Raw genomic sequence first — 20,372 nt, 5'->3', positions numbered from 1 at the left:
ATTCAGGAAAGGTACGTATTAGAATTTGCACTTTAGTAATGCAATGTTCGATTTCCCCGCTGACGAGAAATAGTCATAACTTTATGTCGAAAATAATCACTACTCGTTAACTCCATTTTTTCATGCAAACTCTTTGGTGGAATACCATTTAAATATTATATTCACTGGCACGATATGTCTGATTCATTTCACGCGATAAAGATTTAATGCAAACGGCTTTGGCGTGTTTTAAAAAAGCTGAACGATTGAACGTACTATAACAATATATTGATATTTTACATCGCTATGAGGTGGACTGTTACAAGCTATTGTACTTTCATATTGATACATTATATTTTATTTTAATTAAACAGGTTACACAGGCAACCACGCTGTTCCGGCAATTTCGACGAGCAGCTAATAGCAGAAAGAACGGGTCACTCCAGTCTAGCAATTAGAAGCTACAAGCGGACGAGCGACGAACAGACGAAAGTGGTGTCAGACGCATTGCAGCCACCCAAACCGAAAACTGTGAAAGAAGCGAAAACGCATGACATATCTACCACCCCAACAGACGAGGACAAATCTAATACCACTGTCATAACCCAATCTTCCCAAGTGTCCGTGAATTTTGTAAAAGGAAATATGAAACTTGAAATACGTTTTTAAAATGTATCGTATAATCGTCATTGCGTATTTAAATAATTAAATGAAAATTCCACCTTGTTCTTCGTTTTCATTCAGTGGCCACCTGTTATGTTAATCAGCTTTTCACTCCTGTTGTGCTCATGAATATTTAAATTAACCCATTCATTATTAAAGTCCCGGCTTGTTAATGTATTGATAAAACAGTACCGTTAACAAGAATGCATAATTAATTAGGTTGAAACTGTCCGCTAACGAAAGTAACATAGTTAGAACAATGGGGACGTGACAACAAGTATAACTATACATAAAGCGTGAATGTGTCGTGGACGGACGGGAGTTATCATATTAAAATAGTTGTAAAAATACACTGCAACAGCACTGTACCGTTGAACAACTTTTCCACAACGTAATTAGTCACATGACAACATTTTATTGTTTGACTTCTGTGTAAAAACTCAACATGTATAATTGTGACAAATTTGTCACTATTTTGATGTTATTTGTTATATTTATTATTAATGTGTGTATATAGGTTATAGTACGGTAAAAGTAATTTAATTGAATAAACGCATATCTAATAAAGTAATGGGGCGATTGAATGATACTAATTACAAGATTAATCTCTCTGGCAAGACAACATTTCCTGCTAACTCGCTAAACTAAAGCTAAACCGGAAGTTGAGTTCAGTTATGGTAATCCAAATAATGATACCTTTGAGGAGTGTTGATCTCTCCCATCATACAGCCAACTCAATTTACACAGGATGTAGCAGTGAACTCCAATTTGAACGACGAACAGAAGGTTGAGGTGAAGGAATTATTGGGGGAATACTCTGGTGTTCCGGGAAGGACTAATTTTGGAGAGCACGAGATAAGGCTTACAACTGATGAGCCAGTGAGCGGAACCTTATCCTAAACCCTATGCTATGAAAGATGAAGTGAAGAAGCGCTGTCTATGATGGAGCGCTATGGGGATAATAGGATAGTCAAACTCTCCATACTATTCCCCAGTTGTTCAGGCGGAGAAAAAGGATGGTTCTGTAAAATTCTGCATAGACTTTTGCCGCTTGAACAACATTACAGTCTGTGATACTGAACCAATGGGGTCCTAGCCAAGAAATCGCTTTTACATCCCTAAAAACCAAATTAATTGTGTTCCCCATCTTATTGCTACTCAATTGTTCGAAGCAGTTTATGTTGTGTACTACTACGCGGAAAAGGAATGGTTAGCCATAGTCTGGGGTGTGCAGTATTTTGATGTATATTTGTATGGGCGTGAATTTGTGTTACAAACAGATCATCAATCACTTGTGTATATACAACATACTAAGATGACAAATGCTCGCTAGAGCAATGCACTCTACAACCGTTTAGATTCCGGATTGAATCATTTAGGAGTGCAGATAATGTGGGAGCTGACTTTCTAAGCTTTCTTTCTGTTATATTGACTAGTAATTTGTGTATGTAGGTTATATTAGTGTAAAATGAATTTAATTTAACAATTTAACGTATATCACATAATCTACTTATGGTGCCCAGTGGTTGATTGGCAACGTGTGTACAGGTGTACATGAATCAGATCACGGTTTAATTAGCAGTGTGCTGGTATGCGAGTGAGAATTGGAAGTTAGTTGTATGCACTTAAAAGAGGGTGTATGTATTTTATTTATTGTAGGCTGGAGTGATGACTGCATTTGTGATGCAAAGTAGGTCAGTGTGCTGGATAATTCTGCAGTGTGATGTGGGCAGTTGTTCAGAGGTGAGCAGCTTCTGTAATAGTTGTTATCCATTAGCGAAAAAGAAGAAATAATGTGAATGCATTCATGTTATTGCATATAATTTCCAGTGAATCCCACGTGAGTGTTGACAGCACGGGAGTCTTAATATTTTTTTCCATTTAATCTGTTTGCAAATAGAAAAACGGAAACCTCAGGCAATAATCGGAACTGGAACTAATTAACACTTCCTGTTTCAGATAGAGGCCATTAGGTATAGAAAATCCACAGTCTGTGTAGTTTTACTTTATTTCTATTTTGACCCAGTTAAGCTGAAAGTTGAAGTCTGTACCATGTGTATAAGGTTTTCATGATTGCTTAGTGTGTGTTTTTTTTGCAAAAAGTCATATAAACAAAACATTGACCACTGTCTGCCACAGAGTACATCTGCGAACCAAATTTGCGGCAATATTATTTTTTTTCATACTGAAAAATACGTGCCTAAAACTGAAGGTTTTTGTCAGTGTTAGTATCTTTGTCGTCTACTGGATTTGCAGTTTTTGTCTAGTTATACTGCTGGTGGTATACTAGCGTGGTGTGTAGAGAACGTCGACTCACTTTGCCGATGGTGCTCACAAATGTTCATTATGGATTAGTCCAGCTCTATTCATCCAAACGATCAGCTGAGGTAATGCCTCGCTGTTTACTACCCTGACAAAATCTTAAAACTCAAACAAAAATCGAAAGCATGGCAGAGTAAACAATGCGAACAGCTAATGGCTGCAGCCATTGGCGTGATCAAATAATTACCAGAGATGTATTTCAAAGGTTAAAGCATTGTGAAATTGCCACTATTAAGGTAGCAGGATAGTTTTTTTGCATGAAAAATGTAAACACCTATAATCGGAATAAATTTTACAAGAAACCATACAATCTATATATGTTTGGAAAGCTCTTGACTTGTATTTTCCTATTATTAATATTTTGTGAACATTGTGTTTGTTTTAGCGTCACGTGATTCTGAAAATCAGCGGGGCTGATAATTTAACTAACGTGAATAAAATTTTAATTGTCATCTCTACAGTCATTCATGCGATCAAAAACTTTACACTGTTTGAAGCAAAGGATATGAAGTTTAAATCCGTATTTCTATTTTTTGCATTAAGTTTTTTTTTCTTTCCGAAAATCACAAATTTCCAGCACGTTTTTTGGTGTTAAAGTTAGAGTATACCGTTGGTTTGCGCGAGGTTTGTGAAAAAACGCAATAGAATTTTGCAAATATGCAAATACGGATATGAAGCCAACATATCAAAGAGTAAGAAAAGCTAAACGGCGACATCGTAGCGCTATTCACTGAAACGCCATTTAAAATTAGGTCAACGGTAATTGCCAAAAACCGAACACCGAGAAATCGGCACTTTTATGATTTCAAACTTCAATCAACGTTAACTCCCGTTTCAGCTAGCAAAATTTACATGGGCTAATTGTAAATAAAATGCTTTGAAAGTTGTTTTCGAGAAAAATCATGAACTGACATTTATATCTGTGAAAAACTTTGTTTTTTGGCCGTTTTCTTTCACGCTGTGGAGTTTTGTGACGGTCTGTGCTGATAACGAACGGTGACGTCATTCATTAAAGCTTGGATTATGCAAAGTGGGCGGTTCTGTTTGCGAGTAACAAACAATACAGAGACTACACTTGGCAGTTGAAGTGTTTGCAAATACAGTGTATTTATTTTTGGGCTGTTTGTAAACTTATTAGTTCAAGCATGCCACGAGTTTCGGAGTCTCCTGGAGGCAGCTCGTACATACTGGCGAAAGGGCGGACCCGTTACTGGTTGAGGTAACCCCTAATAGCTTGACAGTTTCACCAGAGCGCTCCGTCCCTTTCCAATCGCTCGCATTCCAATGGCAGCCTTTTTATGTATTTAGAAAACTGCTCCCTTCTTTCGAGATGACGGGAAGCTAGACTGGCTCAGTTTCGATCGAATACAACTGCCTAGACCGTGACGCCTGCGCTCCACTATTGAGATATTGCCTACTTTGCAAAATTGACAAATCTCTTTTTCTAGGGCGCCATTCAACAGTGACATGTCAACGAGTCGAATCTCGCCGTCTTCAAACGATCGGCCGTGACATTCACTCTCACTTTCTTCTTCTACGTCGGAAGTTAACAATATTTTCCTGCGAGATACAGACATCTCTCTCGAACGTTTTGAACAGGAGTATCACCCACTATATCGAAGTCTGATTCATCGGACTTCCAGTGTCACGGTAAAACTTTCTTCGCCCACTTCATGGCTGACACTGGTTTCGACGGGGAAATCCGTTCTGTACGAACCCAGCATCGTCTCTTTCACAATCTTTTTTGACAGGAGTGATCATTCTTTTGATGTTTTTCTTCTTTCTTCCTCGCTTTGTTTTTCTTGGAAATTTTCGCGTGCTTACTATCTCGTCCATAATTAGTGAATGACAACTAAAGAATTACTGATAATAATTGTAAAATGTGACCCAGTGATGTATGCCGTCATGTAGCATTTCCTGTGCTATTAAAAATCAAACCCCGTGTAACCTCAGGTCTTATACTTGTAGATGAATCTCTTCAAAATTTAATTGTAACCAGACTCACAGTTATCATCTATAAAAACTACCTAGATTTTAGATGATCCTTTTATTTTTTACCGAAGTCGTACGAAAAAGTCAACCCTTGCCTTGCGTGAAACACTGGTCCACTATCCGATGTCAAGACGTCGGCCGGGGGGGGGGGGCACGCTACTATGCAAGTATGCCTACTTGGTGAAAACTCCTCTGAAAAATGGAATATATAAACCAGGTCCAAGCATATTCTTATCATTGATCAACCTGTACATGCAGTTTGTGGCCTGAATTTTCATGCAATGCATAGCCACCACAGATGGCCGTATTTTATTGTTTGCAACCATATTTTGTAAAAGGGAGCCCCCTCCCAATGTAACTGCATTACTTCTGGACTAAGAAAGTAACCTCGTGGTCAGACACCTTTCAATGACAAAGCCAAGAAAAAAATATTACAGAAATTTTTTTGTAAGTTTTTATTCTGTTAACATATAATTACATTGAAGTGGTACATTCATGTACTTTTTTGATTATTCAAAATTTGTTGTTTCTAAAGCGATTGTTTTGTCTTTGCTGTACTTCCTGTCTAGAAAGGCAGCAGTGCACACATCTTATCAGCTGTGTGTAAACTACAAACAGATATCTTATCAGTTGTTTGTAAATAGCAAATAAAGAAAGTGGCCCAAATTAAAACTATTTACCCTCAGTTCAGTTATGTTTGTAAACCATGCATATTAATGAGATGCACTAGTTCGGTGTACATTGGATAAACAAAAACTTGGCCATTTGTTTGCACACTAAAAAAAAATCAGTTTACTTGTACAAGATATTTTTTTTTCAATAAAATAAATACACCCATGTATGCAGCATGCCTTAGGGAGCTATTCGTGTGATTTTCAAAAAAAAATGTGAAAAGTGCCCAAAAAACTATTCTGCTACCTTAAAACAACTCGTAAACAATGTATTCATAAAGTATCTATAAAACTCATGTAGTATGTGTTTATAATGTCCAACTCGAATATACAAGTTGGTATGATATAAATTGCAATGTAATCCCGTGAAAATATGTGTATAATAAACGTGTGATTCACTAAGCACAACTTCGCTTATTTTCGGTGTGCTTGGGGCCAAATGTGGGGTCAAAGTTTCCTAGTACATGACCTCTTTTACATGTCTTCACGGCATGGAACTCGGGTTGTATATATCTAAGTTCGACTGACACTATTGAAATGACAGGTTCGAACCAAAGGGAAGCACATTAGTTCATTACAGATGTTCGAATATCATTAATAGATGAGTTTGCATCTCTAAGGTTATATTTTACCAGGCTGACTGCCATGTTCATAATTAGTAATACACCATTGGGCCACGGAGCAGGACTTAATAGTCGATGCGACACTTCCCTATCAGATTCGACAACAAATGAACTATATGTATCAAACTTAGATTTATGTATTCACATTTTACATCTTCAGAAAACTGCAAATTTCCTACGACTTTGTAATCGCTGCTAATCAAGATACGAATATTTTAAAAGAATTAGAGCGAAACGCTGTGATGGCGCACAATTCATCCACACTGACTGTTCCAACTGACGGATGAGGGCGCCTACGCCGCCGGCTCTTGACCACCATGAAGCAACTATTACCACGCACAGTTGCCACATTCATGGTTACCTCGGCAACATGCGGCTTCACTATTTTGAAGCCGCCATATTTATTAAAATGTTTTACAACCCTACTCACGCCAGGTAAAAGCGACTTCACTTGTATTGCATACGTTTTTATACTGCCCTCTTTCATCAGAGAGTGTTTTCCCACAGAGCCAGTATAAGCGTGACAAGACTGATTGTCACTCTTGTCCTGTTTCCGTCATTCAATACTGTCTCACGCAAATCCTCACAATCCCCAGACTGTATAATTCCAGGCCTAGTCCATACATCCTGATTTTCAAATCATCTTTTCATGAATTTCATTTTGTTGAACAGATTTTTGATTGAGAGCTTTGATTGAGATCGTAGAACTGATTCCTTCAGCTCAAATACTTCTGATCTAACCGATTTCATTTTCTCTAGTCATTACGGAAACATCCATATTAGTAATATCAATTGGTGGTAATTTACCCTAATCATTGGCAACAAAACACGGCAGATCTCGTCATCCGTTTCTGGAATCAATTTCAACTATTATTGGCCCTGTCGACGTTTAATGTATCGCGAATTATTACAACATAACAAACACAAATTTCTTAGAGCCTTCAGTATCCTCATTGTCGAAATGGTCAGTGCACAGCTTGACCATGATATCGGTTAGCAAAATATGGATCTTATCGACCAAGAAACACAGCAATTCATTAATTTCTGGACTATCTGTGGTCCGACATTGAGGTCCACCTCCTGTCGTGTGACAGCTATCAGCATTAGAATTACCGGATCCAAAGCGTTTTTTATTACAGTTAGGGCAAAATTGAATATCAACCTGAGAACAAACTACCCGTTGAGAAACCTCTCCACAGTCTTCACATCGAAGAGTACTCTTTGCACTCCCAAAAAATCCACGGCCAGTTATAACGTACACCATTCAGCCACAAACTTGGCATTGCCTAATTCACAAGTGTAGAATAATCTTCCAAACACCAACGTTTTCCATAATGTTCATGGGACATTCATAAAACCATATACTCATCCCTACACCCGATGACTCGTCAATTTTGAAGAAATATTCGTCTTTTTTCGCAGTGTCATGCAGGACTCTGTTAAACAACGCCCTCACAACTGAACTGTATTAGACTATCAATTGGTCAATCACTCGCTGCTAGTATTCTTACTTTTACTTTTACTCCGCTTGGCCTCTTCTGCGATCCAAATGACGTGCTTTCAGATTTTAAGAACATTTTACTACACATAATATACATTCTCATACCATTCATTGACAAAAATGTCTAAATTTTGCCAGAAATCCGATTGATTTTTATTATCGAACATTACTTGAATCCAAGAAAATTAAATGTAAATCAAATTGGTTGTACTTAATCTACATAACTGAATACATTTCTACAGAGTTCGATTAGATGAGCAGGGTGTAAGATGGTGTATCAACTTCCTTCCTATTTTGGACACTATGTATGCAAGTTCACTACATGTCATTTATGAGCTGAACGTTTTGGGTCAGTTATTATGATTGAATTGTCAATGTGCAGTGGCGAGTTTCTATACCATGTGCGCAAGTTCGAATCCCTTGTTGCATGATTTCATTTGCATGCTCGTTTTTTTTGAAATTATCTACATTTCCTCTGCCATGTGTCACTGGTAGTGGACAGTATGTGTCTCCAATATAATCATAAGGTGGGTAGTTCATACTTAAGCTTTAATAATAGATTGAACTTGCTTATGAATGAGGTTGTGTAGTTTAATAACGCATATAGACAATAAGATCGGCTACATGTCAAGGCAAATATGTATACATGTATTGTGAGGCCGGTGAATTTGATTCTAGCAAAGGAAAAATACAGAAAACATGTTCTTGGAACACTAACTGTCACAATGGATGGTAAAGACCTACTTAAATATGCAACACCTGAGAATTCCGAATGAAGATGAATCCCCACGAGTGCTATAGCAAAATATTTGTCTTCATTTACAATATTGAAACTGTTATATATTCATAAAAATAAACGTTTCCGAGAAAGAAGGCAACACTCACTAAGTACCACTAGAAATGAACACATATTTCGCCTGATATAAACCAATAAAAACCCCTGTTATAAAAATATAAAATTGCATGGATTCTCATTAATCGGTCTGAAAATGTTGATAGATTTTACCGAATTTCATGATGAGAAAATATATGCTGATTATTGGAGGATACGTGTTGCTTCCGTCCACACACTTGATGATACTTGCATTATCTGGGGCAAAAAACAGATAAGTGACTGACAAGCTTGTTTTTTTTAATTCACTGGATTCTGGGTTTACAACTCTATGTACCTGTAAATAATAGTATACAGACATCAATCAACGTTTCAAGGCAAATAAAGTATAAATATGTCTCTACAACTGTGCCCTATAGTTTAATCACATTATTACACATCTATACAACTATACGTGTCTACGTAAACATTACATACTTCCTAATGATTTTGAATATTCAAGAGAACATGAACAAGTTTTAAATGTGGACTTATATGTGTAATACTACTTTTTGGTTCATCTATATTTTTTAACTGTTCGTTTATCACGAAAGTACTCTTTGTTCCAAACATTATAAATTCACTAGTTGTTTGTTGTCAACAATGTTTGTACACTCGTTAACGGCATGCTGGGAGTCTCTATTCTACATGCCTCGGACGTTTATTGAAAAATCAACCAAAAACTTACTTAACGTCCTTGTGCTTTATCATTATACTGTGTTATGTCTTTATAATTCATCTTTGAAGTCGAGGGTGCGTCGATACTATGATTGCTAATGGCTGTTAATGCACAATCGGCGAAAATGTTCACCAGCCAATGTTGAAACTATCTTAATAAATGCGTTCGTGTCGTCTTATGTCATTTAAAAACTTTGAGATAAAAAACAAAGCAAGATGAAAAGATGTCACAAATGGCGTTTATGCTGATACTTACCCTTGCTTTCAATGTGTCAGGTGTCCATCTCTCCATTAAATATCCTAGATTCACAAGACACCTCCTCCGGTTTTTTGACGTTAATAAAGCTATCATCATCACACGTTTTCTTGATTTTTTAAAAATAGTTAATCGATCGATTGTTTGTCATGATCACGAGTTATACTACTAGTATATATAATTGTATATAATAACGCGATACTGAATCTTGGCTTGAAGGTAGCAAGAGGTGTGTATCAATCCGTACCGTGGGCGATGATTGATGCTACTCTTGCGGTAAGTATGCATAGGTATATTTTTAAAGCAAAAAAAGCTCAAATAATACCGAATACGCGCCCGGTATAATACTTCTGAAAATAAACACATGAGATTGCCGATATGAGCAGTGTCCTAGTTATCGAGTAGTATAAAACAGTAATAGGTACAATATGACAAAGATCGGTAGTGTGACATCATGCTATGTGCTATTTGTCATGTCTTCCGTAGATGCAGGGAAATATGTATTTTAACCCAATGAAGAAGCAATTAATGTTTTGGTCGTAGGCTTCGTTTATACTTCTTCCCACTTCTTTACTGTACTATCAATCTGGGAGCAAAACTGTATCTACACTATCTCAAACTTTAAACGACAAATTGTCTCTCAGTATGAGGGTCTTTTTCATAATTGACCCTCCAAATTGGAGCAATTTCAGCTAATATTTATTAAGATATGATATTTTGCAGTCTATATATGATAGAAAGGTGACAGTAAATTAATATACATTATTAATACTCCATATACATACAAAAGAAAAAAATATAAAAAATGAAAAACTAATCATCACTAAGAAATGAACACATCTGATAGAGATTAAAGGGAAATTCAAGGCTAACAACATAATACTCCCAGATTAAAGAGCTCGGTAAATGTAAGAACATGCAATTCACAGTTTTTTACATCACTTTTCATTCTCTAGATATTCAACTTTTCACCAATTCATGTAGTCCGCCATCTTGATTCTTCAGGAAAGGATTATGGGTAAAGTATGACATCATATAATCTGTTGTCATCATCTATAACTTCACAAGTTGAACTTCAAATTGGCTGAAAGTTTAGAACATGGTAGCATATATGTACTGGTGCCAAACTTGCTTGTAAAGTAGTTGCCATGGAAACAGAACTGAAAATATTAATTTGTATGTTTTTCTACCAAATATATATATAGTATTAGTCGCAGATACTGTCGCCCTGATATTAATAACAAGAATGTTTTTGATCCCTACGCTAAGTGACAAACATAAGTCAGGTGCAATTAAGAAAAAGACATGACTGTGAACAAGGGTTTCAGTGACATCTGGGTCACTATAGTTACCACACCACACCACACCACTGTGTATTAATCAGTTTACTCTGATCCTGAGCTACTAGTAAGATATCAATGTCAACTGGAGGGACAATGCAAATTTATTTGAAAGTAAACTATAGGCATCTTGATTGTACGCAAGGTATGTAATGTTACATAATACACTATTTCTAAAAATCGCGCCCTCTATTGATGCAATTTTCCTATGATGTCAAGCTGACCATGGAGGTAAAAGACAGTCTTTTACCTCAATGAGCTGACGTATAGGGGAGAATTGTGTTAACTCCACCTTGGATTTTGTGGGATAGAAAAATGAAGCATAAAAGGCGTTGGGGGAAACTCGTATTTTATGGTTGCAGACAGCTTGCAGTCACAAACAGTAAAAAATCTGAAAAAAAATCTTCAAAACAATCTTACCAGTGAAATTAATGGAAAGTTCAAAAATACAATCATACGTTGCTTGAAAACAGGTTTACAGATATTGTTAGCACAATGCTGTATGGCAAAGGTACGAGTTTTCCCAAACACCCTCTATAGTTCAATTTTCTAGCACACAATCCTTTGCAAAATCCAATATAGAGTTAATGTTTCTTCCATATATGGGTGAACACAATGTCGTTTAAAACGGGAGGGTCGTCACACTCGCACATGCGGGAATTGAGTCCAAAGCGATGATAAAACACGCTAAGAACGCAAAGGCTCATGGGTAGACGCTTGTTTGTAATCAATGACACGCTATGGCTACCTGACGCAAGCGTAGGTTTCGACTCCCCAACTCCCCAGTTGTTCGTTTCTTAAATAAGTAAAACGCCTCAATAACAAAAATCATAATTGATAGACGATTACAGATCAGACCTATATCGACGGAATTCCTGTCACCCATTAACGTCAAAGTAGCGTCTCGTCACCAAAAAGCGTGGTTAATAAGAATAGCAATTTTATTTCAATATATGTTTTAAATATACGTTCATAAAGTTTAGGATGTCATTTTGAAAACAGAATGTATTATCAGATATATTATTGATAATTAGTATGGTGTATTTGACAAGGCACATAGTTTCACAGTCAAAAAAATTGATAAATGATCAAGATAAAGAATAATCAACAAGATCAAAACAAAGAATAATCAACAAGATTAAGACAAAGAATTATCAACTGTATCTAGAAACACATTTTACGAATTTATATAGTTTGTATACTACCAGCTAGTATTGTGAACTTGGACTACATTTCTAAGACTAAATCATAAGATGTTTCGTAATGTATTTTGTGACGTCGAAGAAGAATACGATGTTTACATGCATATGCAAAAGTCTGGTATGGGAAACATTCACAAATCATAAATTTAGCAATTGTATATTTAAGATTATATCTTAAAAGTTTCGTAAAATTTGTGTTTAAGGTAATCGTCAGGGCGTATTGGTGGGTATTTATCACTACCATCCACACACATGACAACAGAAAAATTATCAGGAACGTTGAAAAATGCTATCGATTGACGACTGGATTCTCTTTTTTTGATGCTTTTTGGTATTCCAACTTTATGTACCTGTAAACAAACATAAAATACAATTAACTCCATGACGTAACAGCATTATCGTAAGTGTATTACATATGAAAAAAAAAAACATGATCTCAATTCTGGCGTTTCGTAGAGTTAAAGCGGGCGAGTCACCCGCGCATGCGTCAGATGGCCATAGCGTGTCAATGTTTAAAAACAAGCGAATATCCATGAGCCTTTGCGTTTTTAGCGTGTGCTGTTATCATCGCTTGGGACTCAATTTCCGTGCGTGCGCAGGTGTCGATCCTCTCGCCTTAATACTCAAATGAAGGAATAACAACATGCTTTAACAACATACATTTTCAGTCATTCATTTAGAAAGTTAGCCTGTCCAAGAACAAAAACAATTGAAAAGTAAAATATTTTAAAACAAACATTTGATAAAATATATTCACTATATCAACAAGACAATGATATCTAGACCTCATGCTATACGTCCTGTTTCACATGTAGAACCCGCAATAATCTATGTAACAGTTATATTTAAACACAGGCAAACCATATATATTATAAATAGGCGATGTCACTCACTGCGGAAACGAGTTTATCAGAAGTCCATCGCTGCATTAAATCTCCTATGTTGACAATAATACTTCCATCTATGGGCGTGGCGTCAATAAAACTACCATCCAGACATTGTATCTGTGAAATATAAACATTTTAAAACCAGTCTGTTGTATTTATATATTGATGTTTTTTTTTGTATTCACAGAAATGTTTTGACTGACTACGCCGTGGTCTATAAATATAAGGACAGCAGAGTGTCAGTGATATATTCAATTATAAAAAAAACAACAACATCGTATTCAGTTAAATACGACACTTATATAAAGTATTCATATACGAATACGAGTTTTGATTGCCACAGATTCCATACAAAATAACTCTATTCTTACGTTGGAGAGATGTATATTCAACCCCCGAAAAATAGGCATTTCCTCAAACGGATAGTTCAGCTTTATGGGTAAAACCAGTCATCAACGATATCGATGATGCCTGACTGTTCACGTCTAGTACCAAATCTTACATACTTCCAAACAAACCTTCAGGCGAGACAGATGAGACATGTGACAGACCAATGAACGGAGTCGTTGGCGCGATCACGTGATTGCCAGGGATGTGCCACAATGCATAAGCATTGCGAGGTTGCCACTTAGAAACACAATTAGGAAACAATTTGTTTTGAAATTGTTGTTTCTAATATCAGACATGCAAGTTGTTGAGCCTAAATAATCCTACAATGTCATGTAAATTATAGGTTTGTGTACAAATCGTCTTTGCAGTAAAATCGTGTCAAAATGCTTCCCGATAACATACATGATATTTCTAAATTGACTGATTCTATCGTCATGATATGATGTAAAGCTGTTTTTTGAGAAAAGTTTTTGATCAGACTCCAACAAACTGTTGAAAATAACCTACCTCTAGTCCTCCAATGTCATCTTGGAATAGTAATGTCATTGATCCATAATCTGAATGCTCTCCACATCGTATCTGATTGGGTTTCAATTCAATATCCTGTGATATTGGTGGGTAGTAGAGAGTTCTCAGTGTTGTAGTATTGTCTGGTCCTTTGATGCCTTGATGAGCGTTTACAAATAGTAATGGATCCTGTGAAAATGAAATAACGCAAAAATGTGATCACTCTAAAAATAAATCATTAATAACTCAATAAAGCTGCAATTAATTATATGATAATATAGAATTGATAGTGATAGGTTAATAGAAATTGTTCTTAGTACAGCAGTATTATATATTATGCATGAGTGTTGGCCAAAGAACTGACGCATCTGTCGATTTCATCGATATTACCACATAGTTTTGTTCTTTCCCTTGGATAAACTTACCTCCAGTTGTAGACCCCTCGCCATGACCTCAAACAGCCGATTGGATAATTCCATGCATACATCAAATAAATTTAGAATGGATTCTGTGAACTTAAGATCCGAATTGTCTGTCGGCATCATCTACAAATAGACAAGTCATTTCAACAATCCCCACATTGTATTTTGTTGAACTGACATTTGGGAGACAAAAGAATGTTGCATATCTCTCATGTTGAACTTCAATCTGTATCACTTTTATATTTGTGCATTTGTACTGGATTCAAACAAATTTTTAACAAAAGTTAAAACGAATGAAATACATATCACTGTAAATTATATATTATTAATCAATAAATGTATGTTATTTTCATTTAAAAAAATTACTCGGATAGTGTCGAAAGCAAAGGTATTTTGTAATAACGTTGTTATGTGTATTTCATTTCCATTGCTATTGTCTTGTCTACCCCATACTCGCAGTGAAAGAACCCCCTGTCCAGTGTGAGTTCTGCGGGTGGCACTTTCAATTGCAATAAACAGGCCTTACACTGTAACAATACTCAATTTAAACAAAGCATGACGAGAAATTATGTTTGAATTTTCAGACCAATCAGTAATCTTAGAAATATTACATCATTGTCGCTTATTAGTAGTAATTATACCCTTAATGTGTCTGGTGCCGTTTTTGGTCTGTTAAATGTTAAATACAAATAATTAATACAGTTACCTAATCTCTGATTCGACAAACACATTTATATAAATATCATATTATCACACCTCCCGTTACTCCTGACATATATATATAAACTCACCTTGGAATTACCAATACAAAACATAGGCACGTAGTTATAACATTCCTTGTAATCCCCAGGTCTACTCGGGTTTGTTCTGAAAATTAAATCAAATGTTTATTGTTCAATTGTAACAACTACGACAGACAGATTCTCTAAACAGGCAATCGAGAGTGCTTTAAAATATGTCAAATTTGAAAAAGGCAAAAGACGAAATCCTAAATATTTTTATAAACGTGAAATACAGTACAATGTTTAAATATTAAACGTGGAATGAGCCACTTTCTGATACAATCGGATGTATTTACGGCGTGTATTTTATTTTATATTTTATTTTAATATTTTTTAATTACGTATTTGTGATTAGGTATATTTAACATCTGAACCAATGCATATGTACCGAGATTGCAACGAGACCTCCTATGACTGGTTTAGTCAACGAATCACAGACCTCCTTCTGTAGCGCACCTGATGACGTCACCAGAATCAGGTCACAAACACACTCAAATAAAATGGCGATTATACCGACTTTAGCGATGAAAACGATCGGGGAAATAACGGCTTTTCGATAAGTTGTCAAATGCAACGAAAATCATCTATGATTTTTATGTTAATATTGTGGCTTAAATGGTTCCAGTTTAGGTTGTTATTTTGCGTAGTTATTCCAGGAGTGACGATTTTTTTCCACCGGTTCCACCGAACACCGGTATCTTTTTCCAGTCACTTGCCCTAGAGACGGGTGACTGTTTTGGTGACTGTCTTGCCAAACTCGTCTACGGTATTGAAGCCGTAGCTGTAAATATTTATTAAAATGTATCAATATTTTGTACAACAACGAATATTAAAGTAATTGAGCTGATTTGGACTAGAATAAAATAGTTTTTATTTCGCACACATCTAAATTGATCAGGAAATATATTCTCCAATATTCTGCGTATACACCGTTATACAGTTTAAAATCAGTTTGCATTGCTTACTATAGCTGCCTAGAGTATTCTATCATTATGATTTATTTATTTTTTTGTTTCCATCTAGATAATTATGCTCAGTGTTTGGTGTAAAGTCGAAGAGATGACTGAATAAACGAACCTTGGCTGGCGAAGATGCATCAGGAAGTGTACATATTTGTTGGAAATGAAAATTTTGGAATATAATAGTTCAATGACGAGAATTCAAATTCCCACAGATAATTTATGAGGGCAACACAAATTTGCGGGAAAACGGATGAGACAAACTAATAAACACTAACACCGATGAGAACATGCAGTCTTGCTACACTGCGAAAAGTATAGGCTTCTCACTTTAACAGTTTAAGGTGCGAGTGAGTAAAAGGAAAAATTAAATAAATTGTCTGTCGCAGTACATGACAGAACATGATTTTTTAGCCTTCAAAGGCAAATGAAAAACAGCATTTAACCATCTTTTCCGGGCATTTTCCCCGGCCAACCTTTGATTGAGATGAGATGATTGTCTTCAAAATGAAACCCATGCGACGCAACATGATCTTTTTTCTTGTACATTGGAATTGTTTGTTAAATATTTTCTCCAATGAGTACGCCGTCGGCCAATTTAAAATGTTAGCTATGATTGGCTGTAGCTTATACGAGATTTGAACGGGATTTATATTTTCATTGGGTCAGATCAAATAAACAATAGATTAAAATAAAATAAAATAAAATAAAATAAAATAAAATAAAATAAAATAAAATAAAATAAAATAAAATAAAATAAAATAAAATTAAATTTATAACCTCCAAATATTTAGATGCTAGTAGCATACATAAAATGAAATATACTCGACATACCATTGCAGATCATTTAAGGAGTTGAATATGATCATTTTAAGAGTTATTCCATCGGTTTTGATTGTGTATAGTGAATGAGATTGTTTGTTTCAGACTTGTTCTAAGTATGCGCCCGCTTAGTCCGTCTTCAATATAGCAAGATGGGAGTTAGGGTTAGTAAAGAATTGTTTTAAACTAAAATATAACTAACACAAAATGATTCAATGTTAAGCAGTGGAACTACTTACGCTTCGCCGCCATTTTCGATGTAGCCGTGGTGGCTATTCTTCATTTTCCGATATTTATTCTTTGTTTCAGATGGCAAGGAAAAGAACATAGATGAATGCTTGAATGCATTATCAATCTGCATCAAAATAAATAAATAAATAAATAAATAAATAAATAAATAAATAAATAAATAAATAAATAAATAAATAAATAAATAAATAAATAAATAAATAACATGGTGGATCCTTGGAAGGAAAAGATGCATGGCGCACAGTAAAATGGCATGTCGTTGCATCAAATAACATGGCACAAAGTGAAATGACATGTAGTTTCATCAAATAACATGGCACATAGTGGAATGGCATGTGTTTACATAAAATTGCATTGCGGATAGTAGAATGGCATGTCATTGCATCAAAAAGCATGGCGCATTGTGGAATGGCATGTCGTTACATAAAATGGCATTGCGCATAGTGGATTGGAATATCATTGCATCAAAAGGCATGGCGCATAGTGGAATGGCATGTCGTTACATAAAATGGCATTCCGCATTGTGGAATGGCATGTTTTTGCATCAAATGACATAGTGTATGGTAGAATGGCATGTTGTTGCATAAAATGGCATTGCACATTGTAGAATGGCATGTCATTGCATCAAATGACATGGCGCTTGGTGGAATGGCATGTCGTTGCATAAAATGGCATTGCGCATTGTGGAATGGCATGTCATTGCATCAAATGACATGGCGCATGGTGGAATTGCATGTTCTTGCATCAAATTGTATGGCACATATTGGAATGGATGTCGTTGCATCAAATGACATGGCACGTAGTGGAATGGCATGTGGTATTGTGAAATTGCAACATAAATACTCAAATCTCATGGATTTGAATATCAAACTATCAAACCCTCGCCTCTAATGTCAGTTTTCACAAACCACTTATTTGGCATCAAGGCAATACGTTATAATTGCAAGCCACTGACCTTGAAAAGCCGTGCGACCAGAAATACATACAATATATTTACCAACTATGCTTCTAATATGGTATAGTATTCACCCAAAGCATGCGAGCTTTTGCCAATAATGTTGAAATTCCCAATGTGCCGATTATTTCTCACGGGTTCGCCGTACATACAAACAATAATGATAACATTTATAAATAAACGTTATTGCTATTTAGATTTACATTTATGTAGTGACTGGTTTGAACTATTTTTAAACAATGAAAATGCTACTTTGTTATCTAAATACTAATTCGCTATTTTTTGTTTGACCTCGATCTATTTTTTAAAATTTCAGTGTTGATATAACATTAATATTGCCATTTATTATTTATTTCTTGTAATATCTATAAATGTCTTAAAATATTACTTTGTGTAATGTAACAAATTTAATATCTAATAAAATAATGAAGAGAAAATAACATTTACTTAATTGGAACGAGGATGGTATTCAAAAGTGTTAAGTGATATGTGTAATTCGCAATATATCCTCCTTGCAAATAGCAGCACATCAACGAACAGTTTCATAAATTCGGACGTGATTAGGTTTCCAGCGTTTCAGGGTGCTACCTAGTCACCGAATTTCACTTTAACATTCCAGATGAATTATATTGCAAATCAATACACATCGAAAACGTAACGAATACATTCTAGCCGTATTTATTACGATTTTATACTGAAGGCTAAAATAGCGGATGATGTGTTTGATAATGGCGCGTGCATTCGATCTATACTCACCAGTGTTTGTGGAATACCATGGTTGGTCAAATAAAGAAAACCGATTGTCTTGAATGCATTATGTACGTCATCTATAAGTTTCTGGAAAAACTCCTCTTCCGGAGACTCTCTCAGCAAACCATACGCAGTGAAGTCGATGACAGGGATTATTCGGGCTGCCATGTGTGGTAACTGTCTGTCCACGTCCACACTGAATAAATGATGCCCCCCAGTGGCGATCCTGTGTTAGGATATATTTGTAACACTTCAAAAACATTTGCTTTCGACACACGATAAAATATACATTATTGCATATAGCATTTATGATTAAACTGTCGCAATAATCAAACTCCAATATTGTATCAAATGAAGATACTTTCAAGGCCATTTGAACAGCAGTCGTAGGTTCCAGGTGTCGCCTCTGCCCGTCCATTCAATCCAGGGCGAAAATAACATGGCATGTTCGTGGATTACATAATTATATCAGTAATGTACGGAATGCTTCACAAGTCACTATTTGCGAAAACACTAATTGCCCCCAACACTTCATGAATAATGAAAAAAATGATCTTGTGACTGATCACTACAATTTTATCGTACGTACTCAATATCAGATCGATTGCCCAAACATCATTTTTAAACAAATGTGTGAATGAGACATACTTCAGATGTGTATCACCATCATCTACTATTTTGAAACTAGTATAATTTTGTATGACTGGTGTGGCCAGATTTGGGACATGTTTGGCGTTTGATTAAAATATTTATGTATAATCTAAGAGATGCTTCAAACATATCACAAACATAAATATGTTATAGACTCATTTTAAGCACAGGAATACATTGAGTGGTTACAATGAACAAAGACACACTAACATCAGCATGAAGATTGAGCATTTATTCCCAGCAACATTTTCCAAATAATTGACAAAAGCCATAACCCAATAAAATTACAAATGAACTAATGTAACTCATATTCATATGGTGTAGACTGCCTTCATCAAGTAAATGTGATAATTAGAACATCAATGCGAGAAGCACTTTTAAATGTGCTTGCGTTTATTCCTATGTTGAAAAGCATATCAACATAACTCCATGCCTGTATTTGTGATTTCAATGAATATTGAATATTGACTCAAACTGTTCAATAAATAGGTGCAGCTTCTTGAATCAAGCTCCAGATGACACCAGATTTAGGTTGCTGACAATTTTGTATGATAAATGGCAGTTTAGTTGCAGGATTTCTGAACACTGTGCCAATGCCACCACATCATATTTATTTAACATGGCCGACATGACCGACATGAGATATTGTGCGACCTCATGCAATTATGCTTCAAAGTGCACACATATTATAAGTCTTTTTGGACGCGTTTGAGACCGGTCTGAGAAATGGCCATATCTAGCTTTTTAGTTTGAATACAATTGCATGAATAGCACGGTTTGAAAATTTACTGCGCATGCCTGTTCCTAACAAACTAGCCAGGAACTAGGTTTAAAATAATGATTTTAACAGGAAATGTTTCAGTCATATCTGAATAGGAGTGCACATGTCCCAGGCATATT

General features: G+C 35.6%; 1 protein-coding gene across 1 annotated transcript; it reads right to left on the bottom strand.

The window, feature by feature from the left end:
* Window positions 1-12,265: 12,265 nt before the first annotated feature.
* Window positions 12,266-18,989, bottom strand: LOC102803503 (uncharacterized). Its single transcript, XM_085491887.1, has 7 exons — window positions 18,828-18,989; window positions 17,107-17,222; window positions 15,096-15,171; window positions 14,308-14,427; window positions 13,883-14,071; window positions 12,992-13,102; window positions 12,266-12,448 (listed from the first exon to the last, which is right to left on the bottom strand). The coding sequence occupies exons 1-7, from the start codon at window positions 18,987-18,989 to the stop codon at window positions 12,266-12,268; spliced, it is 957 nt and encodes a 318-aa protein (XP_085348013.1).
* Between the last annotated feature and the right edge of the window lie 1,383 nt (window positions 18,990-20,372).

Source organism: Saccoglossus kowalevskii, chromosome 17, assembly GCF_978046115.1.
Source record: "Saccoglossus kowalevskii chromosome 17, keSacKowa6.1, whole genome shotgun sequence".
Classification (NCBI taxonomy): Eukaryota; Metazoa; Hemichordata; class Enteropneusta; family Harrimaniidae; genus Saccoglossus; species Saccoglossus kowalevskii.
The sequence above is the reverse complement of the archived record's forward strand: the minus strand, read 5'-3'. Positions and strand labels throughout refer to the sequence as shown.

Coding starts and splice junctions, on each gene's coding strand:
- LOC102803503 (XM_085491887.1), bottom strand. CDS start 18,989: ATGGCAGCCCGAATAATCCCTGTCATCGACTTCACTGCGTATGGTTTG. Junction 14,072..14,307: donor CGAGGGGTCTACAACTGGAG/GTAAGTTTATCC, acceptor TCATTTTCACAG/GATCCATTACTATTTGTAAA. Junction 12,449..12,991: donor CTGATAAACTCGTTTCCGCA/GTGAGTGACATC, acceptor GTTTGTTTACAG/GTACATAAAGTTGGAATACC.